This window comes from Hemicordylus capensis, chromosome 3 (genome assembly GCF_027244095.1).
Source record: "Hemicordylus capensis ecotype Gifberg chromosome 3, rHemCap1.1.pri, whole genome shotgun sequence".
In the NCBI taxonomy this organism is placed as follows: domain Eukaryota; kingdom Metazoa; phylum Chordata; class Lepidosauria; order Squamata; family Cordylidae; genus Hemicordylus; species Hemicordylus capensis.
The window spans coordinates 219,901,206-219,927,630 of NC_069659.1; the positions used below are offsets into that span (position 1 = coordinate 219,901,206).

Genomic DNA, 26,425 nt, shown 5'->3' on the forward strand with positions numbered 1-26,425 from the left:
GGACTTACCAGACTCAGCTGCAGGGCTTGTCTCTGCCAGCCTTACCTAGTATGAGATTTAACCCATCATACCCAGATAACTCTATACAGTTTATTTTTAACCTCATTTCATCACAATGGTATACTACAAGCTAGTCGCTAAGAGACTGAGCTGCCAGGCAAGAAGTGCCCAGGTCAAAATCATCTTTGCCAGGAACACACTAGGCATTCTTGGGCAAGCTGTTATCTCTTGGCCTTAGTTGACCCTACCTGCAGTATGGGGATAGTGCTGAGAGTATCTTAGAGGATTATTATAAGGATGACTGAGTGTAGCTAGGGGAAGGTGGGCCTGTGTTCGCTCCTCCTCCCTAGTGGCCCTGACAGCAGATTGCGCACATAGCCTCCAGCCGCGGCACTGTCCGCAGGGTCACACACTTCTCATGTGCATCCCCCGCCTACCATTGGTGGCCCTGCCTCCATCACTACCTGGGCAGCCCACCACTGGCACTGCCTCTCACCACCCGCACTTCTGCTCTGCTGCCTCCTGGCTCCCCAGGCTCCCTGGCAGTGGGAAGCAGGAAAGCATCAAATGGGAGCTTCCTCCTTCCACCTGATCTGGAACTGCACATGCTCCATGCACAGCCAGTTCCAGGCTGGGCGGAAGTAGGAAGATTCCTGCTTCATACCACCCAAAAGCCTGGCATGCTGGCAGGAGGCAGAGTGGGTGGTGAACAGGTGGCAGGCAAGCGAGCAGCGGATGGCGGCAGCAGGCGTGGCCAGCTAGCCGGCAGGGAGGGAGGCGGCTTCCAGATGCTGGGCAGCTTGTGTTCTTAGAACATGTCTACCCAATTATAGCTCCAGCCCAATAAATGATAAGCTTGGTACTCTGTAACTAATAATGTTACACAGCAGATGAATTTCTGGAACACTGTATGAATCAAATGCTGTAACCAAATGAAAAGAATATGTTGAACTGTGATAAGCAAGGCATAAGGAAAACCACTGATTTACCAAACTTCATTTGCAGAGCCTAATTTCCTTCCAGTGTCCACCAAACAGTCGGGCATCTGGGAGGAAGAAAGAGAAGCATCCACAAACCAAAGTAAGTTTGAATTCTATAGATTGTCCCATGGAATGGGTGCAGGACTTGCTCGAGTTAGCGGCACATGAAAAATAGGGCTCTTATAGAAGTAAATATACTGGATAAATGGTCAGAAATAGGGGATAACTTTACTGAACTATTCTGAGAATAATTAAAAAACAGAAACAAAAAACAACCCAGAACACCCTTTCTGATTTACCCACATCTATTGGTGCAATGGTATGTATCTCCTTCTCTTCTTCTCTCCCTTCCTTCCTGCTCCCCCTCTTCTTCTCTCTCTTCCCCCCCATCTCTCCTTTATTTTCCCACCTCCCCACAACCCGCGCAGCGCACAAAGGCTGGCTAGGGGAGGTGAGGTCAGGCTCAGGGTTGGGGTGGGTGGGGGGAAACCAGGGAAGTTATATGTAAAATACAAAATGTCAAAAACCATTAAATTTGATGGGGAAGTTTAGAAAAGTGAAATACCCTCCTTGTCTTAAAAAGTTATTAAAATTTAATACACAAAATCCTGCTATCCTGTGCTACAACTGTGCCATGGCTAGTTCCATAGCCAGCTCATCCCAACTTACAATTCCACCCCCCCGCCTAATTTTTCATTGACCTCTATGTTAAAAAAAAACACCTTGAAGCTGGCTATAGAGACAAGAGGCAAATTCAATTTTTTTTTTAAAAAATGAGTCATTTTTATGATTTTTTAAAAAATTAGTAAATGTTTCAAAGAATGCAAGTTACTCATTACACACACACACACACACCTGCTCCTTTTCTACCTGCACACTTGAATAGGAAGGAGGATGTGGGGCAGACGCGTAACCAGGGTGGGGCAGGCAGGGCTCGTGCCCTAGGTGCAAGTTGCAGGAGGGCGCCAAGTGCCAGCCATGCCCCACCCCCAATCACCACAGGTTTTTTCTGTGTGTGTGTTTTAGGGTTTTTTTGTTTTTTGTTTGGAAAATCCCCGGCCGGGCGCCTGCTGCCGCCCCCACTCACACAGCTGCGACGACAGAGATCTGAGTTAGTGATGTGCATGGTCCGGAGCAGTCCGGACCAGCACCAAAGGGGAGCCTATCTTTTAGGGCGGGGAGGGCTTGTTTACCCCTCCCGCGCCTCTTTGCCCCCGCCAGTGGCCGTAATCTACTGTAAAATTGGGGCGCTGGAAACCAGCCGCCCCAGCCGCCGCCGCTTCCGCCGCGCCCCCCCCGCGAGCAAATTAGAGATAAAAAAGGCTACTGCCTACAAGGAAAGGCTACTGCCGCCCTGCCGCCCCCCCACCCGCCACCCGCCACCCCCCCACGAGTGCTCACCAAGTTAGAAGAACTTAGAGAGGAGCTCGCGAACAGAGCTCCTCTCTTATGGAAGCCTCCGGCCCAACTGGGGCCTTGGGCGCGTGCGCACGCGCACTAGAGCTCTTTATCCTATAGAGCTTTTGCCGGAGGCCCGGTCTACCCGCCGGGAAGAAGCCGGGTAGACCGGGCCTCCGATCGCCGGAGGCCCGGTCTACCCGGCTTCCTCCCGGCGGGTAGACCGGGCCTCCGATCGCCGGAGGCCCGGTCTACCCGGCTTCTTCCCGGCGGGTAGACCGGGCCTCCGGCAAAAGCTCTATAGGATAAAGAGCTCTAGTGCGCGTGCGCACGCGCCCAAGGCCCCAGTTGGGCCGGAGGCTTCCATAAGAGAGGAGCTCTGTTCGCGAGCTACTCTCTAAGTTCTTCTAACTTGGTGAGCACTCGTGGGGGGGTGGCGGGTGGCGGGGCGGCAGGGCGGCAGTAGCCTTTCCTTGTAGGCAGTAGCCTTTTTTATCTCTAATTTGCTCGCGGGGGGAGCGCGGCAGAAGTGGCGGCGGCGGCTGGGGCGGCTGGTTTCCAGCGCCCCAATTTTACAGTAGATTACGGCCACTGGCGGGGGCAAAGAGGCGCGGGAGGGGTAAACAAGCCCTCCCGCCCTTAAAGCAATACCCCCCCCCACCCGGACCCGGACCAACCAGGGCAGAACCGGTCCGGCAGTTCGGCCATTCTATAGAATGGCCGCCGGACCGGTTCGGACACACGCCTAATCTGAGTCCTGGGCGGAGAGCCTGCGCCCCCGCCCCCAGCCTCCCCGAGCACTGACTTTCCGGTTATTTTCAGGGAGCGTTTGCTGCCTGAAAGCCTCTATTCCCCTTTCTCTCCCTCCAGAGAGGGAGAGAAAGGGAAAACAGATGCTTTCAGGCAGCAAGCCTGCCCTGAAATGAGACTGAAGAGCTCGCTCCGGCACTTTAGAGCTTGAGGCCACGCCTCCTTTGCATGTGATGTCATCACATGACACATCACATGCAAAGGGGGCATGGCCTCAAGCTCTAAAGAGCCGGAGATAGTTCTTCATTCTCTTTTTAGAGCAGGCTTGCTGCATGAAAGCAGCTCTTCACTCGAAGGTGTGGTCCTTATTCAGTAATAGGGATGCGCACGAACCGGTTCGGAGGCCATGTTGGAGGCCTCCGAACCGGTTCGGAACCGGACCGGTCGGCGGTCCGGCACTGAGGGGGGGTCTACCTTTAAGGGCGGGGGGTAGTACTTACCCCTCCCGCCGCTCTTCCTCCTCCGGCGCTGCAGTTAGGACTGAAGTTTTGGGGGTGGGAGCGTTCCTCCCTGCCACCCCTGCCCTCGTCGTTGCCAGGAAGTTGCAGAAATACAAGCTCGCATGCACCCGTCGCGGCGCGTGCGTGCCTGTTGCCGCCATTCACGCGCACGCCGAATACGTCACATGCAGCGTGCGTGTTACGTATGCGGCGCGCGCGCATGGCAGCAACAGGCACACATGCCGCGATGGGCGCATGCGTGCTTGTATTTCTGCAACTTCCTGGCAACGACGAGGGCAGGGGTGGCAGGGAGGAACGCTCCCGCCCCCAAAACTTCAGTCCTAACTCCAGCGCCGGAGGAGGAAGAGCAGCGGGAGGGGTAAGTACTACCCCCCGCCCTTAAAGGTAGAACCCCCCCTCAGTGCCAGACCACACCGCGTGGTTCCGTGCACACCACTATTCAGTAAGCAACATTCTGCAGGCAACCCCTCTCCCCATCCCGCTCAAATCCCATCTTCCTTTCTTTGGGTGGGCTTTTCTCTGTGCTCTGTTGTTAGAGGGGGTTAGAGGGGTGGGGTGGGGAGGAGAGTAGGTACTTAGCTGTGCTGGCTTGCCCTTCCAGCAGCACCAGTTTGTTAAAAATTGATTTTGTGATTTAAGTCTTGTCTTTTAAAAGAGTTGACTATTAAAATGTGCAGTAAATCATGTGTAATTGAAAAAGGCTTGTAATTGTATGTAAGTGAAAAAGATTGTTTTACATCTGAAAGTTGAAGAAGTTTTCTAGAACTTACAATAAGTTTTTCATTTACTGCCAGGCATGCACACTATGTAGAAATAGACTTGTATTAATGTGCATAAACAATGCAGTCACCAAAAGAAACCTTAAAAAGCTTAATATGCAGAGACCGCTTCTATGAGGCGGATGAATACAAGTATAATTGATGGATTTCTTTGTGACTTTTCCTGAGAGCCAGCATAGTGTAGTGGTTAGAGTGTTGGACTAGGACCGGGAAGACCTGAGTTTGAATCCTCATTCAACCATGAATCTCACTGGGTGACTTTGGGCCAGTCATGTATCTCTCAGCCTAACCTACCTCACAGGGCTGTTGTGAGGATTAAAAAAACCCATGTACACCACTCTGAGCTCCTTGGAAGAAGAGAGGGATATAAGCGTAAATATAAATTTAAAAATGGGCACATGGATAAACAAAATCTCTCTTCCTATGCTGTTTGCTCTGATGTATTGGAAGGGGAAAGGAGGGGACAGTTTGATTAACATTCCAGAATTGTTCATAAGTGTACCCCTTAAAAATTAATTTATTAGTTTCTCTCTCTTCCTTGCCCTAACCTTGAGATTCCTGACTGCTCATTTTGTGTATCTTACTCTTAAGAGGGAGTGGGTTTTTTGTTTGTTTTTATTGCATGTTGTAGCTGTATGTGCATGTAGGCTGACTTGTGTTTTGGAGGAGGCGCTGAGGCTGTCAGGCCCCACTCTGAATGCAGGTCTGCACACACTGCCTTGATAGTGGTTAGAGTGCTAGACTAGGACCAGAGAGATCCTAGTTCAACTCCCCATTCAGCCATGAGACTTGCTGGGTGCCTCTAACCAGCCAGTCACTTCTCTCTCATCCTAACCTACTCCACAGGGTTGCTGTGAGGAGAAACCTATGTACACTGCTCTGGGCTCCTTGGAGGAAGAGTGGGATATAAAAAATATGAATGTTGCTGCTTGCTGGCAGATAGTAGCTGGGGGCCGGGCAGGGGGCTGCTAATACACACTGCTGGATTTGGAATGCAATAAACATGCTGATCAGGGAATGTAAGGACTACATTCAGTCTCCAGTACCTCTCTGAATAGCTGATAGGTGTGATTCCTGCTTTCTGAAGAAGGCTATATCTGTGCTGCCTCAGCAGTTTGCATCAGTGAAAGCAAGTAAGGTGCAGTTATAATTTTCAGTTAGTGCCATAATTTGTTAATTAAAAGATTAACAAGCTTGACTTTTATTTTTGAGTTGATATTATGGTGAAGTTATCTGAAAGATGGGTGTCAGATATTTGGGGGGGTGGGGTGGGGCGCAATTTCAGTGCTTGCCCTAGGCGCTGTTTTCCCTAGAAACGCCTCTGATGTGGGGTGCCTGCCTCCTCTGTAACCCCATTGGCCAAAAATGGGCCAGAAGGATATGGCAGGGAGATCATGCAGTATTGTGGGCGTTTTCCGGACTACGATATTTGCAACAGGTAAGATGTTGCAAAGTGTGGTGGAATAGGGCAGTGGTTTCAAACAGAAAGTAAAGCCTTATTCAGTGCTTCGTTGTAGGCTGGTGGCCATTCGTATTTTCTGTCCACTGCCATGTATTTTCAAGGCAGGAGTGTCCATATTCTCCTTGAAATGCGTTTATCTGCTCTTCCTCCTATTATGGGCCATAAGAGGAGGGAGCAGCACCAACCCCAGTGGAAGTGGTTGCCCAGCCCTGGCCCTGGCCCTTCTGCACCTGTCTGTGTGGATGCTCCACTCTGCAGGGCTGGGGGAGGCAGGAGGTTCTTGCCTCACGCCAAGGCGGCTGCTCCTCTGGCGCTGGCAGCACTCGGCTCCATCACATGCCTGGGGCGAGAAGCACCCAATTGGCTGGCCGGACAGCGAGTGTGCCACTCCAAAGTAGCTCCAGCATCTAGTGTAAGGCGCGCCAGCTACTTCTCGCCCCAGCTGCATGGTGGAGCCGCCGCTGAGGAGCAGCTGGCTCGGTTTGAGCCAGGAAACAGCCTCAGCAGCATGGCTTCGAAGGAGTGCCTTTACAAGAAGGACTTCAGTGGCAGGAAGCATTTGTCACAAATGTGGAGGGCAAGGACAGGGAGACAGGCCATGTCAGCAAGGAAAGGGAAAATGGCAAGGTAGGGTGAGATCTCTCTCCCTCAACACATGGAAGGTTTCTCAAACTGGCACATAGTAAAGATTCATCAGTCAAATAAAAGTTATTTAAGGAATAAAAATATCTGTCCACACCACGCTGAAGCAGGGCAAGCCTCCCTACAACAGAAAAATACAGCTACTTTCCTGCAACCCTATTACAACGTTATAGGGCCATAACACACCAATAAAATCCAGATCAAGGCATTGGAAATATGGACGCCACCAGATGAAAACGCAGTGACTGTGATGTCAAAACATGGGCAATGTGGAGGGACACTTAATGGACATGTTACGAATCCGTTGCAGTGTGTAAACTGGGAAACGCCCTGGCTTTGGGGAAAATGTAAGGAACTGTAGCCAAACTTCATAAGATATAGGAATATGAACGGTGCCAGTTTACTCCAAATTATTCCTGAAAACATTTATTTCCACTTTGACTACTATTGTCCTAAGTCTTCCGATGTTAGACCACTTCCTCCCACACTAAATCTCACAGTCTGGAAAGGCTCAAGGGGGAAATAGACCTGCCGATGGCAGGAAAATCTCTCCTCCTCCTTGTCCTCCATCTATAAAGGTAAAGAACGCCGTCAAGTCAATTTCAACTCCTAACGCCCACAGAGTCCTGTGGTTTTCTTTGGTAGAATACAGGAGGGGTTTACCATTGCCTCCTCCCGCACAGTATGAGATGATGCCTTTCAGCATCTTCCTATATCGCTGCTGCGCTATATAGTACCAGCGAGGATTTGAACCAGCAACCTTCTGCTTGTTAGTCAAGCATTTCCCCACTGCGCCACTTAAGGTGACCCCCTCCATCTATACTATAACTCAAATCAGAAGTCATACTAGAAGTAAACCATTAAAATGTGGGTCTGTTCCAATTCAGGTTCATTAGCATTTGTTTAACTCTGTGTATCAGTTCCAGTTCAGACACTAACTTTAAAAAGTAGTTCAGTAAACTAGTTCAGGACCACTTTTGAATTGGTTGAGACATCTTTCATGTAGAATAAAATTAAACTCTTTTGCTTACTATGTAACTCTATAAAATAAATCAACTCTTTAACTTGAATGTATGTGAGTGTGTGTGCATGTTTATTTTTGAATCTGTTAAACATTTTTTTAAACAAAATGCATGCAACAGAATAAAAAGGCAGAAAATAAGAGCTAAATAATAAAATTGAGAGCCGAGTTCCTGATTATTGAACCACGTATTTTTTACCACTTTTGTTTGTTTGTTTAAATGCAATCGAGAGAGAGATGTTTGGTTTGGGTTCAGTTAGAACTGAACCTGCTAGAAACTGTTTTACCAGTTATGGTTTGTTTGCCACTAATGTCTTCATTGCTGGAATCAGGAGACATCATAGAAGCCCATCAGAGCCATGAAGCACAGTTGGAGGATCTGCAGAATGATATTCATCAAGCAACAAACAACCTGGGAGTCTTACAAAATATGCTTCATTATAACATCAGCAGCACCAAGCTAGAAATGAACCACAACCAATCAGGTGAGAGTGCAGCCTCAGAAACACAGGCATAAATCAGTAACATGCAACCAAATAATATTCTTGATATAGTTGATCCATTGGACAGCTGGGATATATATCCCGGGCATTCATTTTTAGAACAAATGGAAACCAGACTGAATGGGGCTCATTTGGTTTGGGTTCCATTTGTTTGGACACAAATGTAACACAATGGGTATGAATGGGATTTCTTTTAAGATTCCTATTCATTTTCATTATTCAAACATTAAACATTATTCAAACATTATTCAAACATTAAAAGGAAAAATGCTTTACTTTTGATGTGTTTTTCATAGCTATGCTACGATACGATACGATAAGTCTTTATTGTCATTGTCCTGTACAGAACAACGAGATTGAAAGAATCTACAACAACCTCCACAGGACCTAACAAGAAATAGCTAAATATATCCCAATATAACCCCCCCCCATATACCCATTGCCCTAAAAAACTCTAAAAAGAAACACTAAAAACTCTGAAAAACTGAAAACAAAAACCCCATCAGAAACTGTATTTTGCTGCATTCAAAGCTAAAACCGCTTTTGGATAGAAACTATTTCTCAAGCGGCTGGTCCTGGCCTTTATGACCCTATACCTCCTTCTCGAAGGCAGAAGCTGAAAGAGGTCATTTCCAGGGTGCGTGGAATTCTGCACTATCTCTACCGCTTTGTTAAAACTCCTGGTGGCATAAATTTGGTCTAAAGTGGGAAGGGTACACCCAATTATTCTCTCCGCAGTCTTGACAACCTTGGACAGCAGTGCTCTTTCCCTGACTGTGCAACTTCCAAACCACACACAGATCCCATAGGTTAACACACTCTCTATGGTACAGCGGTAGAACATCAGCAGTAGATTATTTGAAAGACTATTCTTCCTGAGAATTCTCAAGAAGTATAATCTCCGCTGTGCTCTCTTCACCAAATCTTTGGTGTTTGCTCCCCAAGTCAGATCATCTCTCAACTCCATTCCCAGAAATCTAAACACCGAAACCCGTTCCACACAAATCCCTTCAATAATGAGTGGCTGAATGTCCGAATTGCATTTCCTAAAATCCACAATGATCTCCTTTGTTTTTTTTAAAATTGAGGAATAAGTTATTCTCCCCACACCACTCTGTCAGCCGCTCCACTTCCTTCCTGTAGGCCGACTCCCCTTCTCCAGCAGTAATCAGACCAATAACAGTTGTGTCGTCTGCAAACTTAATGATCTTATTGCTGGGGTATTTGGGAACACAGTCATATGTGTAAAGCGTGTACAAAAGTGGACTCAACACGCACCCCTGCGGCGTCCCTGTGTTTATACTGAGATCCACCGAAACATGAGAACCCATCCTAACCCGTTGAGAACGATCTAATAAAAAATCTAATATCCACCTGCATAAGCACGGTGGAAGCCCCAGATCTAATAATTTGGGCACCAATCTATGTGGAAAAATAGTATTAAATGCAGAGCCGAAGTCCACAAAAAGCAATCTTGCATAGCTCCCTTGTTCCTCCAGGTGGGTCAGGACAGTGTGTAGGGCCATAGCCACAGCATCCTCCATGGATCTCTTCTTCTTATATGCAAATTGACCGGAGTCAAGTCCATGTATGTATGCAGCAGTCAGCATTTTTTCATGATACCAGCCAGTTTTGTATCCACACTTGAGATGGCGCTATGTACTGGGACTGTTATGGATCTTCAGGATGCCACTTGCCAAGAGGTGGCTTCTCCTGCTGCCACCAATATGGGCAGCAGTAAAAAATAATTTGCAATCAGCTTTTTTAAAATTAAAAAACCAAAAACAAAGCAAATGGGTGTTTTAAAACAAGCTGTGGCACTCTGAATGGGTCCCCAAATGAACAGCACAGGGCATGGGTGGGCCCCAAACAAACCATAACCCCTAAAAGGAATATGGCTCTGGAGTGAATTCCGCCCCCTCTGCAAATTCCTAAATATATCCCAACTGAAACCCCACACATCCATATCTTTGTAAATCTCAGAATACATATACTAATCTCTTACTCCATCTCCCTCCCGCACTTGGTCATTACACTCACCTTGGGCCAGTCACTGGCTGCCATACTGAACAAGGGTACGTCAGCCTAGTAAAGTTGCCCAAATGGAATTATACAAGAGTAAGTCCATTATTTCCAACAATAACGCCATTTGCGCCACTTGTGTGCATGCAAACTTACAAGCCTGACGTACTGTTATGCAGTTTATTAGCCAGGGTTGTTACTGAAGATAAAATGTGGGGAGGACATGTATCCCACCTTAAGCTCTGTGGAGGAAAGGTGGAATTAAAATGGTGATAAATAATCATCTTGCCCCTTTTGTAAACTTCCCAAGGTGACCAAGCTGGACACTGTTGGAGACAGAATGCCAGACTTCAGGGTGTAGCTATAATTAAGCAGATGGGTTCAAAGAACCCAGCCCCCCCCCAGCTCCTGAGGGGCCCCCAGCTCCACCCTTCCCTGTTTTCTTCATTATCTCCCTCACTCCTGGGGATAGGAGCGAACATGGGCCCCTTCTCCCCTAGCTATGCTTCTGCTGGACTTAAATGGGCCTTTAGTCTGATCAAGCAGGATTCTCTTTAGGTTCGTGTTTTATTGCAGCGTACACACATTCATTTTTGGCTTACTTTGTATGCCAGAGAAAGAGGAAAAGGGGCACCTGGGTATGAAATCATTGCTGCTTTTTGATATTTGCATTTTTTAAAAAAAGAAAATGACATAGATTCTGAAAAGATGTCCATAATCCTAGGAAGTAACTGAATAAATTCAAATCTGAGATTAGGCCAGAGATTATGTAGTAAAATAAGCGAATATAATTTAGCTGAAAATAGGCTAAGCTCTTCAGTTCAAATTCTACATCCTCCATCAAGTCAACAGGTGGCATTTCATAAGCTAAAGTCTCATAGGCCACACCACACAAGATGTTCAAAGCATTATTAACCTGGATGGGGTTTTCTTGAGTCCATAGCAGCCAGATCAGCGCTCTCTGGGATTGTGATTGTGATGGGGGGGGGGGGCCTGCTACTAAATTGTGGCTACTACTGACTAAAAGAAAACAGGGGCTAATGACACCTGTTATTTGGCCCTTAGCCTCAGTCTGTCTCTCTCTCTCTCTCTACCAGGCGCTAAAACTGACCTGCTTTACAATTCTGTTGTAAGGATTACTGAGATAATGTACACAAAGCATGTCAGGAAACATGCTGTTAACTCATGTTAGTGCTCTAACATGCTGCACTTGAGGTTGCTCTTGCATCCAGTTCATAAGCTTCAGGTACAGAGCCGTGCTGGCATCACAGGTGAGCCCAGTTGGGCACCCACCTGACTGACCTCATGGCGGGGGTGCAAGCTGGCCAGTGCCAGGGCCCGGCGGGAGTTCTCACTGGCCAGTGAGGAGGGCAGGAGAAGGAGGAGCTGCCATGTAAGTCTTGCCCAGTACAGCAGTTCCTCCTCCTCACAGCTAATGGGTTTACTTCCAAAGTCCCATGTTGGCTAGTGAGAGGGGGAATGGTTGGCATTGAAGGGGTGGGGGAGTGGTGGTGGCAGTTCTGCTTCTTCTCTGGTGGGCAGGTGTTGCCACTCCTATTGCTGAATCCTCCAATGGCTATGGCAGCAAGTCAAAGAACTCCCCTTCTCTCCCTCTGAAGATCAAGAGTTGCAGCCGTCCACCTTCCCAGCTGCTATTGCTGTTGCCAGGTAAAGGGGGGAAGGGTCCATTGCAACCCTAGCAGTAGGCAACACCACCACTCTGCCTCCTGGTGGGCACATGATGCCAGTATTTACTCACTGCCAGCACCCCTTTCTCTTCTCAGCACAAGTCAAGGTAGTGGTTATAATCTCCAAAGTATTAAATGACTTAGGCCCTCGTTATCATACAGACCACCTATCATCTCAGAAACATTGAGGGTGATCCCTTAATGATGCCATCTGTGCATCAGGTTCAAACAGCAAGGACATGTTACAAGGTTGCCAACAGTCTGCCTTTCAGAGTATCTTAATGTGCAGATGAATAGCTATTGTTTGTTTCCATGCTGCGACAGAATGCACTTCCACCTGCTGATTTCACCTGGCTTTACAGACAGGTCTTCTACCTTGAATCTCCTTCAGAAGAGAGTGTGTGCGTCCACACACCAGCCAAACTTACCCCAAAGTCCCTTTGAGATCCTTGGACACACTCCACACACAAATCAGGCTTTGTCTTGCGAATTCGAGTTTATCTCGAGTTATTTCCGGGTTTTTAAAATGCTGGGTTTAAGCTACTTTTTCTGAAAATGCCGGAGCAAATGCAGAGGGACTGAGGTAGAATCATTAGCATGATAAGAAGGATACTCTCTTTAGAAATGCAGATGTAGCTCTTTAGTCATCTCTCCCCCCACATTGGCTAGAAGGAAAATGTGGAGGCATGCCATGTGTACTTGCATCAAAACAAAACCTGAGAGCAGAGGGGAGGGGCTGCCTTGCTCAACATTTATCCTGCAGCATGAGGCCATGTGCAAAAAACGCTCTGATCAAGCTGCTGTTAAAGAGGCAGGGGCACACCAGGGCAGTTGTTTCTGGTGAGCGGGCAATGCTTTGTGTGAAGAGATACATTCTCTGTGACCACCTACTCCCTCCTTTCAAAGCATAAGAGGCTTGCAAATGTCTATAGTGCTATCTTCAAACGTCCAACCCCTTTCAGGCCTCTACAGAGTCCTTCAAAGGGAATGACAAAAATATTAAAAAACCATTTCATAATGCATAATCCAATTACTCATATTCTGCATTAACACGGAAGTATATAAAAATTGGATTTTACAGTGTTGTAAATGATTTTGAATATGTTTATATTTTCCTGAGAAACAGCCTATAGGCACTTGAAACATACTGAACATTTACATAATTTTTTTAAAAAGATGCCCCCCACTCCCATCATGGATTAGGCTGTGGTTGCCACTTGCCACCCTCCCCAGTTATGGAATTATCTTCCCCTGCAAACATACCCAAGTCCATGCCTAAACACCTTTTGTCAGTGTTGTAAGAAATACTGCTTGGGGTTGCTTTAGAAGCTCAAAGTTAAATTCTGCTTTGCTGGCGGTGGAGGCAGAGGCAGGTTGGGGTGTTTGCTTTTATTAGTTGGCTTGAGCCTTTAGGATTTGGTGGGCTATAATTTTAAATAAGTAAATGTTTACAATATCTTATATTGTTTTACTTTTATGTTGTGTTTCAGAAACACAGGAACAGTTCCTCCAGCAAATGCTTTTTCCCCATGTGGAGAGTTTCTTAAGGGCACATTTAAACCCAGTCTGGGTAAGCTTCAATAAAAGTCTACAAGATCTTTCCACCATTCTGAAAAATCTTTCTCAGAATGTTGAGGCCAATCGGAAAAGTATAGAGAAATTCCAAGAAAGCACTGTGCCCAAGAAAGATTTTCAAGATCTGGGAACTAAGTTTGAATCCAAAGTTCAAGAAAATTTATTGAGAGTAGACCAGATGAAGAAAGAAATAGATAGTCATTTACACTTACATCAAATGGCGATGCACTACAATCTCACAATGATCAAAGCAGACACTGATATGAAGCTCAAGAGATATCATAAGATACAGCAACCTTTTTTGGCAGCCTTAAACAGCAGCATAAGAGAAATGAGACAAGAACAAGATAAGCTTCAAGATGAGCTTGAGGCCCTGAACAGAAACTTTGCAGAATTCTCAATACAATTTGGCAGCCAAAATGAAGAATTTACGGAGACAGACTTTCAGGTCTTCAATCAAACCCTGACAGTGCATGCTCAACAGCTGAAGGATCTTTATGAGGAGACTGATGAAGCCTATAAAGATTTTATTAAGTTGCAAGATTCAGTTAGAGACTTAAAAACCAGCTCAAAGGATGATATAGAGGAGCTTAGAGTGAATGTAATCGAGAGAGGTCTTATAATGGAGGAATACAGGGAAGATCTGGAAAGGAAGATTCTAGTGCTCAACAATACTCTTGCAAATATTCAAGAAAGTCTCTGGAATCTACAGAGGACTATGAAAGCATGCCATTGTGAAAAACTACCCCCAGAAATAGATACAGAAGCAAACATTACTCAGATGATCAGAGAGGCAATAATAGAGCAATTTGAGGCACGTTTAAAAGATCTCGGAAATAAAATCAAACATCTAGCCACAGCTTCTCCTCCTGTACACCAGGCTTTCAATTTCCAAAAGGAGCAGCTGGAAGTCTCAAGTCTTAAGTCTCAAATCAAAAATTTGTCTGAGAATATTGACAACCTGAAAAAAACTGATGAGAAGATGCACAGGCACATCAAGTATCTTAACAGCTCTTTTAATTCTCTCTTGGAAGATGCAATGAGACATGAGTCAGCACTAGTGGCCTTGCTTGGAGATGAAATTATGGAGACTTTGTCTAAAGAAGATATTAGTATTGTGATATCACCCATAGACCAACTTCAGGTGGCTATCAAGAAGCAAAATCTTACACTGGAATCCCTTATGAAGAGAATTCATTCTTTAGAGATGAGTAATGAGAACCACACCAATTTCCATGAATCTCCTAAGCATCCTGTCCTTGAAAAGCAAATAGAGGAAACAATGCAAGAGGTCAGTACCCACCACAGTAGTGTGGAACATATGGAGCCAAACCATGAAGCTGCTATGGAGGATGCCCTGGACAATCCATCGTATTATGATATTATGACTCTAAAGAAGGAGATCGGATACCTCAGCAGGGAGATGAAGAAATACAAATCACAATGGGATAGTGCCAGTTTCTGTTGTAATCACACCATACTCAGCCTAGTGGAACCACTCAGTGTTTCAGTGGATCATTTGAGGACAGACTTCATATCAGCCCAACAAAGCTATGAAGAGCACCTACAGATCTTTGAGAAGCTGTTTGGAAATAGCAAAGAATTAGCTGCTGCAAACATAAGTTTGGATGTTGCAAAGGTTCAGTCAATGATGGGCAGGAGGATGAGGAAACAGCTTAAAGGTCAGGAAAGGCACAACATGAGAGACAAGAAAGAGGCTAATGACCACAGAGAAGGTACTTTAAATGGAAGAAACAAGATATATGCGGAGCTCCTGGAGACAGGTAAGTTGCTTCCAACTAGGGAGTCAAATCATTAAACATTTGGATTCAGTTCTGGTTCAGGTGAATCCATACTTTTTTTTTAACTCTTGTTCAGACATTAACTTAAATATTTTTAAAGTTTATTTTTGAATTTTTAAAAATGTTTTTACCAACAAAATACCTATTCCAGGATCAGAATCAGGGAAAATAATATACTAACTATACCGTTGAAAGCTAAGTGCCCAGTTACTGAGCCACTTTGTGAACTGGTTCCCACTTTTTGTTTAGATATTTGGTTCTAGTGCAGATTCAAGGTAACCAAGATGATTTAAGTTTGGATTCAGCTCCTGTTCGCTGAAAACCATCCTAAAAGGTCTCTCTGATGTGTATTACAGACAGGCTTTCTGCTGGCGAACTTTTCCCCCAAGCGTCCTTCCTTCCTGGGGAATGCTGTATCTGTTTGAATTTCTGCTTGTCATGTTAATGGTACAACAGTCCTAACATTTTGAAAAAGGCAGCCGTGTTCTGTGATTATTCACATGGCCCTGGCGTGTTTGCTAGTGTTGCCACAAAAGCCACAGAGTGAAAGCACTTGTCATCGTTTGCACAGGAGGAAGTACTCCCCATATGGATTAGGGCTGCTCTCTTGTGAATTCCCATGCCTTCTCCCCTGGCTGCTAGACATGATGCAGTATCCCAGGCATGGAAACTCATGAGGGCCCTGGTGAGTTTTTCCAATGGTTACAGTGCCAAAGGAGATGCCACAATGAGAGAATATTTGGTGGCATCCTTGTGACAAAGGTGCTTCAGTCTCAACAGTACAGAAACTGCAGTCCCTAAGTGATCCTATCCAAATAATTTCATTAATATACTACAGTGTTATTAGGCTAAGGTCTACCTGTCACATGGATCCGCATTTAATGAGAGGGAGCCTAAGAGTGTTTGGTCAGTTTCAAGTGGAATTAATGTTCACAGGAATGATAGAACAAAAGTTTCTACTTGCATCTCAAAATTCCATCTCAGGGCACTCCCCCTTAGAGCTATCCCATGCTATTTACTAGGAAGCTTCCAGACAAACTAATTTTTGTCAATCAGTGTAAACACACACCATTCATTATACCCTGAAAAGAACATAGCCCATTGTAATGCTATTATTATGCTGTCACTTTAAGAAGTTGGATCTTGCTTCCATCAGTGAGTATTTCCAATTTGAATAAGAGTCAGCCTGGAGAGCAGTCAATAGGATTACCAACTCTTGTTAATTCTAACCTCCTACATGATGAGATGCAAAGGAAGATGGGGTGTCTGTGTGTGTGTCTACATTTAATATAGCTGTTGACATTGCCTTTGCTATAAGACTGCAGATTGCCTAGCAAAGGCCACAAAAGCTGCACCTACTGAAATTCCCTCTTCTAGCACTTTTTAGATTTGTAAGCACATGTTTAACTCTACCATTGAAATCAGTGGGATATAAAAGTGATTAACCGTGGCTGGATTGTAGCATCTGCAATCAGTGATGGATAATGTATTTTCAAAAATCTTATGAATGGCTCCTTAGGTCAAAGGGAGAAAATGCACAATATTGTAAAAAAATAAAAATAAAAATAAATGCAGTTAGCTTTAATCTCATAATCACTGAAATGCTGGAAGCTATTTACTAAGAAAGGCAGTGGGGAAGAGATGTAGACAGAGCAGCTAGAACTCCATGCGGCTTGGAGCTCATAGAAGTTTGGAATTATTTTGTTCTGTTAGATGGCACTGTAGCACCCTCTCCTGGCAGGAAAATTGTGTTCCATTTTAAGCTCCTGTGTTAACAAGTGTTTTCCCCCATCAGTGAAGGATGGGACCAGCTGTTCTGTGCTGTAGCACAGGTCGCATCCGGTGGGATGATGCCACTGCCTATATTTGGTCACAGAGCAGGGAAAGCCAGTGCTGTATGGGGTTCCTCTTTCAAGGAGCATAAAGTGGTGGGTGCACTTCAGCCCTCTCACACTATGGGAGTGTCAGGGGTGTAGGTTCAAAGAGGGCCCTCCAGCTCCACCCCTCCCTATTTTCTTCATGATCTCCCTCACTCTGGGGGGCCTCCAGAGAGAGGGATGAACACGGGCCCCCTCTCCCCTGGCTAGGGTTGGCAATAATTGGTAATAACGATTTCATGGACAGGGCACCCCTCACCAAAAACGTCCCAACAAGCACTATTAGCAGCTGCACAGCAAGCAAATGAACAACAAAATGTACATAACTTTTGTTTTGTTGCTCTGTTTTGAACACTGGATATTTCTCCATCTGATCCCTGCAGTATACCTGACTTCTTTACCTTAAAGATAAAGTCTGCACTCAAGAGGGTGTAGACTCCTGGCGACCACAGAGCCCTGTGGTTTTTCTTTGTAGAATACAGGAGGGGTTTACCATTGCCATCTCCAATGCCATCATTATGAGATGATTTCTTTCAGGATCTTCCTGTATCACTGCTGCCCAATATGAGTGGTTCCCATAATCTGGGAAACATACCAGTGAGGATTTGAACCAGCAACCTCTGGCTTGCTAGGCAAGTCATTTCCCGCTGCGCCACCCTCAAAGTTACAGGCATTTTTTTTGGTTGCAAACAGTACCATGAACAGAACACAAGAAATCTACAGTGTATGAGGCTTCTGTACATTTCTCTCTTTAGGGAATGCTTTGTGGGTGAAAAAGGAACATCCAAATTCAGGAGGTTCTACAGTGAGCTTCATATGGAGGGTGGGACTTCCACAGCCCGATTCCAAAAGCACCCCCCCACCACCACTTGACAAGCCATTCTGAAACCTGGGAGGATTTCTGAAGCAGTTACTGCAGCATAAGGTGTTACCCATCTACCCCCACCCCACCCCCAGCACATTCCTCTAGGGTTAACAATTGTGCAAATCATTTTGTCTCTTTTATCATATTTGAAATACTTTATTGATAACTTGGACGTGTTCCAGGAACTTTAGAGAATCAGATTTACTCTGTGTAAATGTTTTCTTACCTCACCTAGGCTCATCTGTGGCATTTTATGTGAGATATCCAGAAGGCAGAGATGAAGCACCAAGTTTCAATGGGACCTATCTTAACTATGGAGGTGGTTACTTTCTTGAACATGGCTACTTCAAGTCCCCCCATACTGGGGTGTATATGGTTGCGGTTAGTATGGAGCTTAATCCAGGACCAGTTGCTCTGGGCCAATTGGTTTTTAGCAATGGGCACAGAATGACCCTCATAAGCAACAAGAAGAGAAAGGCAAATGGAAGCATCATGACAACTTTTGTATTAGTGGACCTCAAAAAAGGGGAGCACATGTGGTTTGAATTGGTGCAGGGTGATGCAGTGAAGCAGAACCCAGCTGGAATGAGCATGGCTGGATTTCTTCTATTCAAAACTTGAAGAAGAAGAAAATGACCCTGGGGTAATAAATGGTGTATTTTTGCATAAGCCAAGCAGACCTAGTCGTCTGATGACAATATGTGCTTTTTGCTGTGTGTGCTTCTAAATGTAGTTCTGTCTTTAATTTGTTTGTGTTGCTTTCCAGAAGCAGTTCAGTAGTTGCTTAATATTTTTATATAGCAGGAAGGAGGGGGATGTGGAATTTATTGTATTCCTGTGAGTACTGAAAAATAACTTATGTATCACATCTTTGATTGTATTGCCACTCTGCAGGCTCAAAAATGCTACCTCCCCTCTTATCTAGCCAAGCTCTTCTCCATGGAGAATGAGCAACAATTCTATTACAATAGTTTCTAACAAAAAAAAGAAAGAAGCAATCATATTTTAAATGCAAGTTAGTATATACAAGGTACCTCTTACATAACACGGATAGCATCATTGCTGCCCACCTCCCCTGTGTCATCTATCATCACACTGGCAATATTAGAATGGGTATGGCCTGTTGACTAATGTTCCCCACATCAGCATGCTGCATATGAAGTGAGTGCATGCAATTTTGGATTAAGAGAGACAGCACTCATCTTTAGAAAAAAGTGCTTTTCAATGAGGAAAATGTGTACCAAGAGAAATATATTGGTTAGTGTATGTACTTAAAGCCTTGTTTGTATGCTGGGTTGTAGTTTGCTTTGCAAATGGTAACATTTGATTCATGTACAAGGATCAGAAGAGTCTGCTGCCCTTTTGATTACATGCTTACTCTGATTTCCATGTAGACACTGAACACTCTGACATCAAATGATCATTCTGAAAAATATTAGGGATTAAACATTGTAAAGACTCCTTATATGGGGATACTTATATGATCATTCTGGAAAAGATTATTAGGGATTAAACATTGTAAAGACTCCTTATAGGACATGATTCCAGCTCATTTCCAAGGCATACATGTAGAACATATATCCTGGTTTTTGTGACGTTCCATTTTTAACTTTAGCAGCATGTATTAAAATTAAAGGTTGCTTCATTTTGATAAATGCTACAAAGTTTTATATTCATTCTTTGATACTCAGGCACTTACTTTAGCAGTCATCTTTACATATTCATTAAAAGTAAGGTCTGTAACTCAAGCTTAAGTGTGCATCAGTTCACCAATTGCAATGGTCCCAAGTACATCTGATTCTAAATTGTATTAGTTAGTAGATGGTATCTACATGAACACCTGCTCCATACCTCCGAGTCTGTTATTAAGAAGTGTATTTTAGAAAATAGGAAGCAACACTGTAAGTCAGTCTACAGGGCCAGCCTGTCAATGAGTCATGGTAAGCCAGTGGATTGGACGAGGTGGAGGGAAAGATGCTGCAATCCGAGTCAACCTCACTTCGCTCTGCTGTAACTAATTTCCTTACCCTTTGAAAAGGCCAGGGCTGGGGAGTGTTGCAGCTGGGAGTCCACACTTCCTGTCACTCCATTCCCCACCTCTTGCCTTTCCAAAAGGCAAGGAGAAAGTAACTAAGGAATGGGGGCAGTGTTGGCCACCACCACTATTACCAAAAATGGGGGGGGGGCGTGGAGAAAGGCCCTAGTACAGAGAAGGAGCTGTTTGTTGGAGGGGAGAGGGAATGAGGAAAATGCCTTGGTTGTAATATTGAGTACCATGACGATGGGAGTTGAGGTGATAGCTCACCAAATCACAGGTGCCAGCTGAGGCTGGGCCACTTTATAGACAACAGAGGAGTGCTGTTTAAAGCAGTATCCCTAATTAAAGTTCTTTGCTCTGCTCTGTAAAACATTTAGGATTACTTACCCCCATGTTGTGAAAGCATGTTATGCATTTCCTCCCCCTGCCCAACAGTCAATGACAAAGCACCACGGCAGAAAAACTAAACAAAATATGATACAATGTGATGATATGGGAAGGGAAAGTGAGGATGCCACAGTTTGTGATAATGGGACTGTCTTGAGTGTAACCAGCAGTTCAAGCTGTTGCAGCTTTGATTTGGATATATAAGCTATCACACTTTAATGCCATAATTAACTCACTGCAGTGCAATGGTTTCCAAAGCTTTTACCTTCAAGGAGTCATCTTCCCACCAATACCTCTGAAAGGGAACCCCTCTGCACTGCAGACATTTCTGGGGCATGCAAACAGTTGATACAAAGCACTGGCCAGCCTCTCAAGTCTCATGAGTTGTGAACCGTTACCTAAAAATAGCCCAACAGATGAGTGAGAAGATCATCATCTGCTGCCCCTTCAGTGCTGCACGGGGTGAGAGACAGTGCGTACAGTTGGCTTCTCCTGCTACCATCTGCCTGCTTCTGCTTCCCCCTGTGAGACTGCAGCCTGCTGCCCAATCTGGGGAATGTGTGCAGGACTAGGGCCGGGGGTGTGTGACTTGGCAGTTCCTGGGGTCAGCTGCCTAGCTCTGGGCTTTATAGGAACGCTCCCCGTGGCTCCCTTTGGGGGAGCCACTTTGGGGGGATAACGAGGCCAGGCTGTTTGGCTCAGGAGCCCTCATGGTGTGTGAAGGTGGGTGGGTATTTTAATCTGGCTTCTGTCTAAAACTATGGGTGAGTTGAGTTTTAATGTATCTGGGTCTATCTGGAGATGTGGAGACAGGGGATGTATCCATTGACTATGGGGCAGCTATTCCAGTGGTGGTGGGGAATAGAAGAAGTAACATTGACAGGTCAGCAGGCCGTTACAGGGGATGGGAAATCAGAAACCTAATTGCTGTTTCCCCTTCTGGCTGTCCTGCCAGCTCTTTGACCTTGGGAAAGCAATGCCAACCACCCACAGAGCCACATCTTGCTTCTTTGTAATGCCAGGTCAGCCTAGAATAAACCTGAAATCATTCATGATCTTATTCTGGATGAAGGGGCCGATCTGGTATGTATTACTGAGACTTGGTTGGGGGAGGCTGGTGGCCCAGTCTGGTCCCAGCTTCTCCCTCCAGGGTACTCTCTTGAAGAGCAGGGGAGGGGACGTGGGCAGGGAGGAGGAGTGGCTGTGGTCTATAAGAGCAATATCTCCCTTGCCAGGATCCCTGTCGAAGTGTCTGACCATATTGAATACGTGTACCTAAGTTTGGGGACCAGGGATAGACTGGGACTTCTGTTGGTATACTGATCGCCACGCTGCCCAACAGAGTCCCTAACTGAGCTGACGGACTTGGTCTTGTGCTTGGCGTTGGAGTCTCCCAGGCTTATGGTGCTCGGGGACTTCAATGTCCACTTTGGGACCAATTTGTCCAGGGCAGCTTGGGAGTTCATAGTGGCCATGACAACTATGGGCCTATCCCAAGTGGTCTTGGGACTGATGCATATTGCTGGTCACATGCTTGATCTGGTCTTTCACTCTGAACAGGGTGGTGTTCCATGGGTGGGGACTTCAGTGATTTTCCCATTGTCATGGACAGACCACCATCTGGTTAAGGTTGGACTCATGACCACGTCCCACTTCCGCAGGGGCAGAGGACCCATTAGGATGGTCCACCCAAGAATGTTACTGGATCCTATAGGATTCCAGGAAGCCTTGGAGGGATTTAGTGTTGGCTCTACTGCTGATCCTGTTGACACTGGTGGAGAATTGGAATAATCAACTCATCAGGGCAGTGGATACAATAGCTCCTAAGCATCCTTTCCGACCAACTTCAAAATTGGCCCCTTGGTATACGGAAGAACTATGGGGGCTGAAGCAGCAAGGTAGACAACTAGAGTGTAAGTGGAGGAAGATTCAACTCAAACCAACAGATTATTACAAAGAGAGCATTTGAAGATCTATGCTCAGGCTATACGTGCGGCAAAGAAGCAATTCTTTTCCTCCCGTTTCACATCCTCAAGTTCACGTCCAGCAGAGTTGTTGAGGGGCTAATTTGCACCCCTTTCCCCTTGAATCAGTACTTGGAACCAACAATTACTCGCTATGACGTTTTAGATGAGTTTTTTGTGGACAAATCTCTTGTATTTGGGCCAACTTAGATTCCAACTCCACAATTGTTATGGAATCTGATGTGGATGTGTCCAGCAACTCCCCTTATGTGATAACCCTGGATTGGTTTCAGTTCATGACCCCTGAGGATGAGAACAAGTTGCTTGGAATGGTGTGGCCTACCACCTGCCCTCTTGATCCTTTCCTGACATGGCTTATAAAATCTGGCAAGGAAGCTAGAGGGCCTGTAGAGGGCTTGGTAGAAATAATAAATGCTTCTCTGAGGGAGGGCAGGATGCCTCCTTGTCTTAAGGAGGCAATCGTTAGACCGCTTCTGAATAAGCCTGCCATGGATCCCTCAGAGTTAAGCAATTACAGGCTTGTCTCCAAACTTCCATGGCTGGGCAAGATGACTGAGGTGGTGGTGGCCTCCCAGTTCCAGGCAGTCTTGGAGGAAACTGATCATCTAGACCCATTTCAAACTGGCTTTTGAGCGAGCTATGGGGTGGAGACTGCCTTGGTCAGCCTGATGGATGATCTTCAATTGGGAATTGACAGAGGGAGTGCGACTCTTTTGGATCTCTTGACGGCTTTCGAGACTATTGACCATAGTATCCTTCTGGAACATCTGAGGGGACTGGGAGTAGGAGGCACTGCTTTGCAGTGGTTCCACTCCTACCTCACGGGCAGATTCCAGATGGTGTCTCTTGGAGACTGTTGCTCTTCAAAATCTGAACTTTACTATGGTGTTCCTCAGGGCTCCATATTGTCTCAGATGTTGTTTAACATCTACATGAAACCGCTGGGAGAGATCACCAGATTTGGTGCAGGGTGTTATCAGTATGCTCATGACACCCAAATCTATTTCTCCATGTCAACCTCATCAGGAGAAGGTATAACCTCCCTAAATGCCTGCCTGGAGGCAGTAATTGGGCTGGATGAGGGATAACAAACTGAAGCTGAATCCAGATAAGTTGGAGGTACTTATTGTGCGGTGTCAGAACTCAGGAGACAATTCTGATCTCCCAGTTCTGGATGGGGTCACCCTCCCCCGGAAGAAAAAGGCACACAGTCTAGGAGTGCTTCTGGATCCGAACCTCTCCCTGGTATACTAGGTTGAGGCGGTGGCCAGAGGTGCTTTTTATCGACTTTGGCTGATACGCCAGCTGCATCCATTTCTTGAGATTAATGACCTCAAAACAGTAGTACATATGCTGGTAACCTCTAGGCTGGATTTCTGAAATGCGCTTTATGTGGGGCTGCCTGTAGTCCGGAAACTGCAGTTGGTTCAGACTGCGGTGGCCAGGTTGGTCTCTGGGTCATCTAGGAGTGACTATATTACTCCTGTGTTGAAAGAATTACAGTGGCTGCCGATACATTTCAGGGCAAAATACAAGGTGCTGGTTATTACCTATAAAGCCCTGAACAGCTTAGGCCCTGGGTATTTAAGAGAACGTCTTCTTCGCCATGAGCCCCACTGCCTGAAGATCACCTGAAGAGGTTCGTCTGTGGGTGCCACCAACTTGTCTGGCGGCTACTCACAAATGGGCCTTCTTCATTGCAGTCCCTGGACTTTGGAATGTGCTCCCTGTTGAGATAAGAGCCTCCCCATCTCTAGCAACTTCTAAAAAGGCACTGAAGATGCATTTATTCACCCTGGCTTTTAATTAGATCTATGGTTCCATTAAAAAAAAATACTGGGTTTTAAATGTTTTAAAAAATTTCAGTGTTTTAAATTATTTTAATTGTTAAGTGATTTGATGTTTTAAATTATTTTGATTGTAAACCGCCCAGAGATGCAGGTTTTGGACGGTATAGAAATGTAAATGAATGAATGAATGAATGAATGAAAATAAAAATAGTCATCCCTCCCCATTACAAGGAAAGACTGGTAGTGGGTGGGCAAGCTGTAAATGTGGTAGTTAGAGCAAATAATTTTGTGAGACAACTGAGCAAATAACTTGTGAGACATATTTTCAATGCCAATTTTAAAGGCAAAGTATACTCCACCCCTGACATGGGTGCAGAGGTTTTTGAGCACCAATGTGAAATTATTAAAGGAATATATTACTAATGTTTACTAAAATAAGGTTATTTACTTAAAAATGATACAATGACATACATTTGTGTACAGAACAAAGCAACTCATGGTAAACTTAAGGCACCTTTTAAATCAGATGCTGTACAAAAAAAAGACATTTAGCCTGTAACATTTGAAAACAGTCTACATTTCTGGCATATATCACAAGGAGTATAATCATACTGCTTATTACACCCTCTTTTTATTTACATCTTCTATTAGGTTAGGTACATTATTCTTTCTGTATACAATATAGTACATTTTTATACTGGACACAGATAAGTCAGAGCACAAAACATGAGTACAGTATGTGAGCTTCTATATTGTATTCAGGGGTACTATAGTACAAGGCAATTATTCAATGAGATGACTGCTTGGACAAAAATTAAGTATTGTTCATTCCACATTTGATACAAATAGCAGGCCAAAGCTCATTTTAGAAACAACCCACCAAGAACTCTGGCCCAAGCCTGGAGTGAATGCGAGTTGCATGAGAATACTACTGTCAACATACAAACCTCTCATTCATTTCACCGAAACTTGTGCAAGAGAAGTTCCCAGTGATCTGATTCCCCTCTGCATCCTGTAACAATGGGTTCTGAACAAGTGTTGGAAAATCCAGGAGGAACATGGCTTAGCTCATTTTATAAGACACTATTATCACAAGACCAGGAAATTGCTCAGTCAGAAAGAGTTAAGATAATTTTACTGAAGACTATCCAAACAAAAGTCCTCCCATTGTCAACTGAATATAAAAGCTGGGGATGGAATATTTAATTTAGTACTCAGTGTGAAAAGTATCAGTTTCATTTTAAGATTATACTTTGAAGTAAGATGACATTACTTGTCAGTCACAATTATCAGTGTCTCAACTTGGGGGTGGGGGGTGGGCGGGCAGGGAGAAAAGAACCTAAATGTTTTAAATTTCAGTTTACTCAGTTTACCACAGCAGCACCAACAAACGATGCTTTGAGTTCAAACTGCTTGTTGGAAGGTACATAAAAGGTGAGAATAATTTAGCAAACAGACATGGGAAACTGAGCATATTAATAACATAGGCAAAGTGGTATTTCGTGGGTTCTTAAGAATGCTAATTCTTGAATACAAAAGGTGTTAAAGGAGTATGGGACATTAGCCACTTGGTAGGGATCTGAGCACATAAGCTACTAGATTGCCTTTTTTAAACGGCACTAGTAAAGCACTCTTTTTGCAGGGCTCTCTTGTTATTTAAAATATGGCATCTTCTGGATGATACTCATAATATATTTACACACTTGACTGACAGATTATGAAGCAATTCGATATTGCCCTGTCCGATGGAGATTCATGGCAGAACAATGAAACAGAACAGAACCCACCCAACTGAATTGCTTCGTTGACTTTAGAAACATTTTAGAATAAGCAAATACAATTCCAAAATGAAGTTTACATTCATATTCATTCCCATTCCTCTGAAGTGTTCTTTACCATAAAATGTATTTAGCATTTTGCTTCATTTTTAACACCAACCAGCCTGCCTCATTGACTTCAACAAAGTTCCACCTGCTTTTTTCATACTCTGAGGTGGCAAAACCTTGCAAAATGCTGGAAGCTCCTCTCAAAAGAGGGGCAAGTTGGGAAGTATGCTTCAGAATTAAGGTAGCTATCAAAACATTATACTTTATTTAATGTGTCATATTAATCTCAAAGCTTCAAGGTACACATTCTTTGCTTAGATGGAAAATCATCATAACAGCACAATTCCAAGGCACAAACTTGATGTTAATAAAATATTCTGTGCAGTATATAATGGAAGACATTCGCCAAGTGGGCATTTAACAAAAAATGACAACTATATCAGTAAAAAGTCTCCATTTTTGGAGAAAAGGGGACCAGAAACCTGTTGGCATTAGAAGTTAGAAAGCAATAAGC

At 44.8% G+C, this 26,425-nt stretch overlaps 1 protein-coding gene across 2 annotated transcripts in view; it reads left to right on the top strand.

Annotated features, from left to right (window-relative positions):
* MMRN2 (multimerin 2) overlaps positions 1–19,540 on the top strand; it is a 46,391-nt gene extending 26,851 nt beyond the window's left edge. For both annotated transcript variants that reach the window (XM_053308110.1, XM_053308111.1), the window contains exons 4-7: positions 1,006–1,080; positions 7,886–8,038; positions 13,257–15,125; positions 18,121–19,540. In XM_053308110.1, coding sequence (XP_053164085.1) covers positions 1,006–1,080; positions 7,886–8,038; positions 13,257–15,125; positions 18,121–18,506 — 2,483 coding nt within the window. In that variant the 3' untranslated portion in view covers positions 18,507–19,540. The remainder of the gene's footprint in view (positions 1–1,005; positions 1,081–7,885; positions 8,039–13,256; positions 15,126–18,120) is intronic.
* Positions 19,541–26,425: the final 6,885 nt, after the last annotated feature.